The sequence below is a fragment of the Musca vetustissima genome, unplaced genomic scaffold, assembly GCF_032173495.1.
Source record: "Musca vetustissima isolate MV318-11 ecotype Yass unplaced genomic scaffold, APGP_CSIRO_Mvet_v1 utg2113, whole genome shotgun sequence".
NCBI lineage: Eukaryota > Metazoa > Arthropoda > Insecta > Diptera > Muscidae > Musca > Musca vetustissima.
The window spans coordinates 7,441-17,929 of NW_026882469.1; the positions used below are offsets into that span (position 1 = coordinate 7,441).

A 10,489-nucleotide genomic window follows, 5' to 3' on the forward strand; every position below is an offset into this window, starting at 1 on the left:
ACTCGGACCAAATGTTCGAGGTAGTCAAAGATTTTATATACCTTGGTACCGCTATAAACAAAACGAATGACATCAGTTTTGAAATTCGGAGAAGAATAGTGATGACCAACAGATGCTACTATGGTCTGAGCAAACAACTCAAAAGCAAGGTCACCTCCCGCCAGACAAACTCACACTGACGCTGATACTACCCGTGCTGTTATATGGATCTGAAGCATGGGTACTTACGCAAGCACATGAGACAGCTCTTGGAGTGTTTGAGAGAAAAATTCTCCGAAAGATCTATGGGCCGATCTGCGTTGACGATGAATATCGCCGTCGAATGAACCAGCTATTCTCGGACATTGACATTAGACGTATTAAGCTGCAGCGACTACGTTGGCTAGGTCATGTTGGGAGAATGGATGAAGATGCCCCAGCCCAGAAGGCATATAAATGCGAACCAGCTGATGGTCCCCGCAGAAGGGGAAGGCCACGAATACGATGGAAAGACCAAGTGGAAGACAACATTGTCGAATATGGTCTTTCAAATTGGAAAAACTGCCAAAAAGACTGACGCGCCTGGAAATCTTTTTATACCCTCCCCCATAGTATGGAGGGTATATTAGTTTTGTTTTTCCGTTTGTAACGCATCGAAATAATCATTTCTGACCCTATAAAGTATATATATTCTTGATCAGCGTAAAATTCTATGACGATCTAAGCATGTCCGTCTGTCCGTCTCTCCGTCTGTCTGTTATAATCACTCTAGCGTCTAAACGAATTGAGATAGAGCGCCAAAATTTTGCATAGAGTCGTCTTTTGTCTGCAGGCACGTCAAGTTCGAAGATGGGCTATATCGGTCCACGTTTAGGCATAGCTCCTATATAAGGGTACTCCCAAATTTTCAGTATTTTGGGGTTCTTGAGCGCGTTTTTCAACCGAATTCGCTGAAATTTGGTAAAATGGGTTCTTTTTGGATGCCAAATTTATCCACTAAAAATTATAAATATAGGTCCAGTTTTTCTGGTAGCCCCCATATAACAGTACCACCCAATTTTCAGTTTTTGGGGAGTTTTGACCGGATTTTTTCACCGAATTGGCTGTAATTTAGTACTTTGAGTTCTTATTGGGTAGCAAATCTCTCCACAAAAAAATATAAATATAGGTCCATTTTTTCGGGTAGCCCTCATATAAGGGTACCCCCAATTTTCGGTATTTTGGGGTTCTTGAGCGCGCTTTTCAACCGAATTCGCTGAAATTTGGTACTTTGAGTTCTTATTGCATAGCAAATCTCTCCACAAAAAATTATAAATATAGGTCCATTTTTTCGGGTAGCCCCCATATAAGGGTACCCTCCAATTTTCGGTATTTTGGAGTTCTTGAGCACGGTTTTCAGTCGAATTCGCTGAAATTTGGTACTTTGAGTTCTTATTGCGTAGCAAATCCCTCCACTAAAAATTATAAATATAGGTCCATTTTTCCCGGTAGCCTCCAATTTTCAGTATTTTGGGGTTCTTGATCACGATTTTCAACTGAATTCGCTGTAATTTTGGTATTTTGCAGTGGTATATGCTAACAAATCTCCCTACCCCTTTTTGGGGTGGCCCCCTTATAACCCCATTTTTTATTTTAAAATAGTTAGCTAATTTTTCCCGTGTGTTGGGGTTATCCCATATAGCTGTATTCCACCATAGTAGGGGGGATATTCGGTAGACGAAATTTTCAGTTCATATTTTGATATTTTGTTATGTATTCATTTAATATTTTCATTTTTATTTTTTTTTTAACAATTTTGTTTCTTGATCTTAGCCTACAACCTACTATTATTTAATAGACTTCTTAAACTAATTTATTTTATATACAATCCGAATATAAACTAAAATCTGAAACAAAAAAATAAATCTATTCTATAATACTAAATCCTTTGGCTTAATTAACAAAAGTATTTGGCAACTCTAGCTGTTCGGTTTTCTTTTTTTTTTCTTTGTGGGTAAACCAATAAAAACTACAACTACAATAAACTTAATAATTATTGAATAAAAATTTAATTCGAATATTTAATGTGTTCATAATACGATGGACCACCGCCTTCGGAATTTGTGCCATTGTTTTCCGAGGAGGTGCCACTGCCCACATTCAAATGCTGTTGCTGTTGCTGCTGCTGATGTAATGGTGGGGTGGATATTGTTCCCGAGGGCGGAGTCATCGATGGCAAGAATATTGGTTTGCGATCGATAAGTGATGCACCCGAATCCGCTGTAGAGGTTGACAGAGCTGTTAATGCTGACGATGTTATAATGGATGGTGGTGGCAATGAATGTATCAGCGATGCCGATGATGAAGCCGAGGGTGGTGGTGGTGTCATGGAAGATGTGTGATGTACGGTGCCATTGTGTGGATGGTGTAGTTGTTGGTGGTGTGACGGTGGGGGAGTGGGTGTGTGATGCGAGGGCAGTGTCGACAATGAGGACATTTGCGTTAAAGTCATTGAACGTAAACCTAAAATGGGGAGAGGGAGAAAAAAAAATTAGTTAATTTACTCTTATTCCAATTTTTGTATTTTGTAATGAGCGTGTAAATCAGGGTGAGGGAGAATAATTGCAATTATTATTCTCCCCTTTTTGCTTTACTTCTGCAGGGCCATAATTTTTGCAATAATTTGTTTTTTTTTTATGATCGAATTAAAATCGCAATTACAATTCCCTTGATTGACACGATCACCCAAATCGTTTTTATGTTGTTGTTTTTTTTTCTTTTTGCTGTGCGATTAACACTACTTACCATTGTCTATGTTGTATGCGGAGGCGCCACTTGCTGTTGCACTGCCATATGGTAAATAGCCATTACTGGCTGCCACCAACGATGCTGTCGCATAATCCATACCGGAATTACCCGATAGAGCAGCAGCAGCACCACCAGAAGACGATGGCGTGGATGCCAGTGAAGGACCGGGTGAACCATTATTTGTTGTTGCCGAAACATGGGCCATTGGTGGTGTGGGACTGTTATTACCGTGGTTGTTGTTGTTGTTGCTGTTATGCATAATTGCCGATGTGGCAATATTCGAATATTGGGGTAATGTATTCTGTCCATGACTGTGTGGTGCTGTCGCCCAACTATCGGAAAAATTGCCAGTGCCATTTGTGGCCGTGTAAGGATCATAGGGTGAGAAGCCTTGAGAACTATAGAAATTTGGATTGTCCTGTAAAGAAGAAGAAAAGGTTGGGGATCATTAATAAGAAAATCTACTTTCATTAGAATATAAAATATTGTTTCAAGGTCTAACAAAGGTGAGGAGGTAAATATTATTACGGACCTAGGAGGGGGTTTTTAAGGAATATTTTTATGCTCAGACTGAAAAGTGTATTTTTTGAGGAACATTTGTTATGCTTTGATAGATGCGTGATTTTTTAAGGAATATTTTTGTAAAACCTATCAAATTCGAGAATTTTTTTCATGGTAGCGTGGATTTTTTAAAGAATATTTTTTAATGACCCACCAAAGGCGTGGATTTTTAAGGAATATTTTTTCATGACCCACCAAAGGCGTGGATTATTAAAGAAATATTTTTTCAAGACCCATCGAAGGCGTGGATTATTTAAGGAATATTTTTTCAAGGTCGTAATAAAATCGTGGATTTTTAAGGAATATTTTTTCAAGACCCACCAAAGGCGTGGATTATTTAAGGAATATTTTTTCAAGACCCACCAAAGGCGTGGATTATTTAAGGAATATTTTTTCAAGAGCCACCAAAGACGTGGATTATTTGAGGAATATTTTTTCAAGACCCGCCAAAGGCGTGGATTATTTAAGGAATATTTTTTCAAGGTCGTAATATTAAGGCATATTTTTTCATGACCCACCAAGGGGTGGATTTTTAAGGAATATTTTTTTATGACCCACCAAAGGCGTGAATTTTTAAGGAATATTTTTTTATGACCCACCAAAAGCGTGGATTTTTCAAGGAATATTTTTTATGCCCCACCAAAAGCGTGGATTTTTCAAGGAATATTTTTTCAAGACCCACCAAAGGCGTGGATTATTTAAGGAATATTTTTTCAAGACCCACCAAAGGCGTGAATTATTTAAGGAATATTTTTTCAAGACCCACCAAAGGCGTGAATTATTTAAGGAATATTTTTTCAAGACCCACCTTAAAAAAGAATACTTTTTTAAGGTTCTAACAAGGTCGCGGATATTCGAGGTTCTAACAAAGTCGTGGATTTTTAAGGAATATTTTTATGGCCCAACAAAGACGTGGATTATTTGAGGAATATTTTTTATGACCCACCAAAGGCGTGGATTTTTATTATTTAAGGAATATTTTTTCATGACCCACCTTAAAAAAGAATACTTTTTTAAGGTTCTAACAAAGTCGCGGATATTCAAGGTTCTAACAAAGTCGTGGATTTTTAAGGAATATTTTTATGGCCCAACAAAGATGTGGATTATTTGAGGAATATTTTATATGACCCATCAAAAGCGTGGATTTTTCAAGGAATATTTTTTCAAGTTCTATTAAAGTCATGGATGTTTTAAGGAATATTTTTTGGTGATTATTTTTCAGGACGAACCAATACTTGGATTTTTTATGGAATATTTTTTCAAGGTCCTAGCAAAGCAATTTAATGAATATTTTTATGATCTGCCAAAGGTGCGAATTTATTAAGAAATATTTGTTCATGTTCCTAGTTACGAATTTTTTTGTGGACGACCATGAGACCTCTGCCCTAGAGCACCTAGATGGAAATCTCTTTTTTTTCTGAAACTTACCATTCCCGCATCATATGATCCCGTTGGATAGAAACCATTGGCCGCTGCATACGGTTTGACTTTCAACTTTGAGCGATAACCACGTGGACGACGTCTCAGGCTACCCTCATCCTCGAACATATGGGCAGAACTTTGTTCAATTGTCCAATAGTTACCCTTGCCGGGTTTGCCAACACCCATACCCTTGGGCAACTTCTTAAAGCATTCATTCAAGCTGAGATTGTGACGTACGGAATTTTTCCAACCAATATAGGGGCCGCGAAAGAATTCAAATCTGCAAGGGGGAGAAAAAAAATACAATAATGAATTATTGAAATGTTTTGGGAAAAAAATAATTTTTTTAGCAAAAAAAACCTACTGAACCTTTTTTTAATAAAAATTATTTAAACATGTATTCAATAATTTGAGATTATGTTTGTTATTTTATATTTTTTGGTACCACCCAAGGTTTCAAATAACCTTTTGAATTGATACCACAGAGTTACTGTCACCCTTTTTTCAGTTTTGAAAGAAGAACCCTCAACAGCCTCAAATTCATATAATTCTCAAGAATTTCTTTTGTCTGCATCGAAAAAAAAATCACGCAAAGCTTAATTCGATCGAAAAACATTCTCACACAAAAAATTTGTTTATTTTTATATTGAAAAAAAAAGAAACTGTTATTTATCGATTGATTTGCTAGCTGCTGGCCAGCGATCATTTTTGATAAACAAAATGTCATAATAAAATCGAAAATTATGGCAAGCAACATTCTTTTTCTCTGCTGTGTGTTTGAATATGAAATTTGAAATCATTTACAATGTGAATTAGAGAAAAAATGATTTTTATTACAAATCGAATGGTATTCAAATGAATGGAGAAAGGGATGGGGAAGTTTCAAATACAAGAGTCAAATTTTTTATATTAGTAAAAAAAATAAATTTCAGATATTGCAATTAAATTTTTTCCCTAAAATATGTAGACAACTTTTTTCCAAAACTTAAAATTAGGAAGTTAATAAATAGTCTACTAGAACAATATCTCTGTATCGAATTCGAAACAAAGAGCCTGAATCAACCTCAGATTATTCGTTTCGAAGAGAAACAATATTCAGATTCTTTGAGCAGAAAATGAGGATATAAACATTTCCTAATTACAAACATTAAGGAAATCTGACAAAAATATCGAATATTTAAAAAAAGAAAATATAAAATGGTCCAATTTGTCGGAAAAGTATTCCTAAGTAACCGGAACTGAATTCCTTCCGAATTTTTGCAGACTTGTCTGATGAAAATCGACAATTTATTTTTTTAATAAAATTTATCACAGTTCGATCACACATATCCGAACACAATCAAAACTTTTAGATCCGATTCGATTTTATTTCAAAAATTTAGCCTATTTTTCGAATCTAATTATCTAAGAAATTTTTGTAAATCTCCATAGAAAAAACAAATACGAGCAGGAATTTTAGTCACTATATACGAAGGCAGTTCGGAAAGTTCTTAGCCTAGCACAAAAACGCCGTATAAACAGAAAAAAGTTAAGCATTTTGTGAACATTCATCTCTGTTACAAACACATGTTAAATTTTGTTTCGATCTGGCAACTCCCTCATATAGAAACAGGTGTTCAAAAAAGACGCATCCGCAATTTTTTACAACAGAAACAGAACAGAGATGGAAGTTTCCAAAACACTTAACTTTTTCTGTTTATACAGCGCTTTTTGTGCTAGGCTAAGAACTTTTCGAACTGCACTATATAACTTTACCTAATATATTTTCGTATTTTTAAGGTTGCAGAAAAAATAAAAATTGCCGACAGATATATACCCTCAGTCTATGGCTTGCGGAACTTTTATTATTCGCTTTATATATGGTATGTATTTGTATCAAAGAGGTTTCGGGTATAATCTAAATCAAATCGGTTATTCAATCCGCTTCAAATTAAATTTACAAGTTTATAAAATATTGACCCTTTGTGAGGGAGGTACCAGAAGGAGAGGGCCGACGGGTCCCATCTTCGGACTTGATCTAGGCATGATAACGATAATAGGTTGCACAAAGATTGATTCAAATCGGATAGTCCGTTCGCATGATATAAAATATAAATTTTTTTTCGAAATTTTGGCCATTTTTCGTGGGAGGTATCAAAAGCAGTGGACCGGGGAATATCTTCTTGCTTTGAACTAAGTTTGAAAGAAATATTACGATGTGCAAAGTTTGAATGAAATCGGTTACTCTTTTCGAGAGTTATCATGCGCACCAGTCTGCCAAACGGACCGGCAGACGGACGGGCATTTGTAAATCGACTCAAAATTGTTTGAAATGGATTTGGTCCATAAAAACATGGGGTCTAAAACCAATATTTCGATGAGGCACATTTTCACAGTGTATATACTACCCTCATTGACCATAAGGCCGAGGGTATAAAAATGGAACAAATTCCTTTCGAGAGTTATCGTGAGCATCAATCTGCCAAAAGGACCGGCAGACGGACGGGCATTTGTAAATCGACTCCAAATTGTTTGAAACGGATTTGATGCAAATAAACATGGGGTCCAAATGCAATATTTTGATGGGGCACATTTTTGACGTAGCGAAGTTTCTATACCCTCATTAGTCATAAGACTGAGTGCTTAAAATGGAACCAAATTTTAATATGGCGCCCAAACAAAATACAACCGAATATCATCGAAATTACGGTGAGGAAAACTACAGTAACAGCAGTTGATGTATGAAAACCTTGGAACCATCAGGTTGTAGAATATTTTCTAATTCTTAATATAGGTCCACAATTTGGTGTAGCAAATAGTCAATTTTAATCACGGTTCGAAATACTACCCCATTGAAATTTACTTAAAAATGTAGTTGAAATTATAAGATTTTGTGTGTCTACAAGTTGGGCCGCACTTTCTATACCCTCTACCCTGAGCAGAAATAGGAAGCAGAAGTAAAACGAAACCATTGGACTTCTCAGGTTCTAGAACATTTCCTAATTCCCCATATAGGTTCAAAATGTTGTGTATCGGCTAGTTTTTAAAAAAAGGCAATATTGGTCTATGTCCGAAGTTCTAACCCAGTTTATCGGTTGTAAATTTACTTAACATATTGGCAGAAATTATGAGTTTTTGTATGTCAGGAATCAGAAATTCTTCTAACACAAGCGGTCAGGGTCGGCTGGGCCGCACTTTTTGTACCCTCCACAATGAGGAAGAAAAGGATACAGAAGTAGAAACATTAACATGGTGCAGAACATTTAAATGGGGACTATTCGAAACATCTATTTATTTTAAGGTTTTAGCTAGAAGATAATCTGTTCTCTAATAATCAGAAATGAATTTTTACAATATTTTCAATGAAATTATTACCTCTGAGAACCTGAAATACTAAATGACAGCGAAGTCTATTAGAAAATGTGTATGTGATCTTCAAAAGGTCTTATAAAGCTATAAAGGATTTTTTCTAACAGGAGGTATTTCATAAGAATCTATATTGAGATTTTTCGGACTGGGTCTTTCATTTCATCTAAGACTTCTAAATACCAATTATTGTCAATTCTGTTGGGTAACGCTACTAAGATCTTTAAAATACCTATAATAAAGCTGAGACATTTCAATGGAAGCCATGTCAAAACCTGAACCTAGAATTACAATTTTCTATCATGAGATCCATTGATTTTTTATTTTTATCAAAATTTAACTTAACTCGAATTACAGTCAAATCGGTTAAAAAGGTCACCTAAGGTTTTCAAAATACTTCAAATATTTTGCAATACGAATGGAATTTTGGATATGAATGATATTTCAAAATATGGCGAATATTTCAAGGAAGTGTTTTACCCTACAAATGCAGTCCTAGATATAGCCCCAAAATGCATCTCCTGATTAGGCTTACAATTCGATTTCAAATGTATTTCTATCATAAAAATATCCATATTTCCTTCCACTTATTTTTTTCAGCGAAGCTCCGACTTACCTCTTCTGTAGAAAACTATAAATTTCACTGAGCGTTAGTTTTCCCGTTGGCGATTCTTTAATGGCCATGGCGATCATATTGATATAACTTAGTGCGGGTTTTTCAGGGCGTCTAATGCCCGATTTTTTGGTTGTATCCGGTGATGATAAATCCTGAGAGCCGGCGGAGGATTGTTGTTGCTGTTGTGATTTGGGTGTATCACTTTGTTTGGAGTGAACAGATTTACTGGGTGAGGAACTGGAGGAGTAGTTGGTGTTTGGAGTGGTGGCGGCATTGTTGTGTAAATTATCATTCTGGGAATTGGTAGTTATGACCCCACCACCACCTCCGGCAGAGGAGGTATGTTGTATACGTTGTTGTTCGGTTTGCATTTGGTGATGCATTAGTTCCGATGAATTGCCATTCTCCAAATGGTCATTATGTGATTGATGCTGCTGCTGCTGATGTTGTTGCTGTTGTTGTTCATTCATGTGTTGTGATTCTTGTAATTCGGTATGGCTGGATTCATGCTGCATATAATCCGCCGTGTTGGGTTTACTCGAACAATATTTTATGGTTGAGGCATATTGGTGATTTAATGACCCCACCGATGAGGATGGCATTAAATTTAAAATTTTATTCGAATTAAGCGAATGATAGTGCTGCAGCTCACTATCCGACGGTGTGCGATTGGCAGGTGATGAATTCCCTGAATGTGTTGGAGGTGGTGGTACTGCCACTGTGGATCCGCTGCCATCATGGCCCGTTACTCCCTGGGGATTGGACAAGAGCACACCATATGAAATGGGACTGTTCGAGGCCGGCGGTGTCGACATGCTGTGCAATGACGTTAGGCCATAATTCATGGTATCCGACTGAGTCATCATGGTGGCATAGTATTTGCGCTCGTTATAGAGTAACGGTGGTTTTTCATCCGCCATTTCGGGCGAGTCTTGATGCATACGCATTACCGATGAATGTGTGTTCGGATGATGATGGGGATGGGGATGTTCATTGCCACCGCCATACATAATGGGCTGGAAATTGGATGAGGCCAAAATATTGGCTTGTAAATTGCGATACAGGGTGCTGTGATGATTGTTGAGCTGGTGCAAATCAGCATGGTGATGTGTGTTGGTATTAAGGGAGCCATATGGGCCGGTATCTAACATATCTTCACTTTTGATCATTTTGTTAAATTATTTGTTTGTTTTTTTTTTTTAATTTTTAATAATATTTGTTATTTTATTTTCTTTTTCCAAGAATTTTTGTTTGGTATCACTTTGATTTTCTTTGTCTTCTTTAGGCAAACATATTTTTCTTTTTTTCAAATCTTAAATTATTGCATTACACAACAAAAAAATCGGTTTCACACATTAATACCGACGATCACGTCCATTCAAGCCCGTTATTCTAATTGAACTGATTTCTCTGCTCCGGTCATGCCTCAATTGTTGCATTCAACAGAATTCCACAATTTTGTTTTGTTTTCCACTCGAAAATCCTTTGCTCTCTGCCCCCATTTACCCTACCAATAATTAGGCATCTCAAGAGAGTGTGTATGCAACCAGCTCCTCATGGGTTAATTTCACATATGTCTGCTGTTTGCTAGGCTCCTTATGGTACCATATGTGGGTGGCTAACTAGATGTGTGAGTGAATGTGTATGTTGTTCGTTGTATTGAGAATTTTCATATTTTGGTGTGAATTGTGTGCGAGAAACCCAATTGGATAGTTCTCACTCATTACTCTTGGGAATATATGGGCTCGGAGTACGGCGATCATTTGAGTTCGATTTTTT

At 36.6% G+C, this 10,489-nt stretch overlaps 1 protein-coding gene across 1 annotated transcript; it reads right to left on the reverse strand.

Moving 5' to 3' along the window:
- Nucleotides 1–2,026: 2,026 nt before the first annotated feature.
- On the reverse strand, nt 2,027–9,879 carry LOC133328918 (forkhead box protein biniou). The gene is made up of 4 exons (XM_061537428.1): nt 8,711–9,879; nt 4,756–5,029; nt 2,764–3,184; nt 2,027–2,481 (listed from the first exon to the last, which is right to left on the reverse strand). The coding sequence occupies exons 1-4, from the start codon at nt 9,877–9,879 to the stop codon at nt 2,027–2,029; spliced, it is 2,319 nt and encodes a 772-aa protein (XP_061393412.1).
- Nucleotides 9,880–10,489: the final 610 nt, after the last annotated feature.

Bases quoted from the DNA above. Each gene is read 5' to 3' on its own strand.
- LOC133328918 (XM_061537428.1), bottom strand. From the start codon at position 9,879: ATGATCAAAAGTGAAGATATGTTAGATACCGGCCCATATGGCTCCCTT. The intron at 5,030-8,710 runs GTAAGTCGGAGC...TCCCCCTTGCAG, and splicing joins TATAGTTTTCTACAGAAGAG to ATTTGAATTCTTTCGCGGCC. The intron at 2,482-2,763 runs GTAAGTAGTGTT...TCCCCATTTTAG, and splicing joins CGCATACAACATAGACAATG to GTTTACGTTCAATGACTTTA.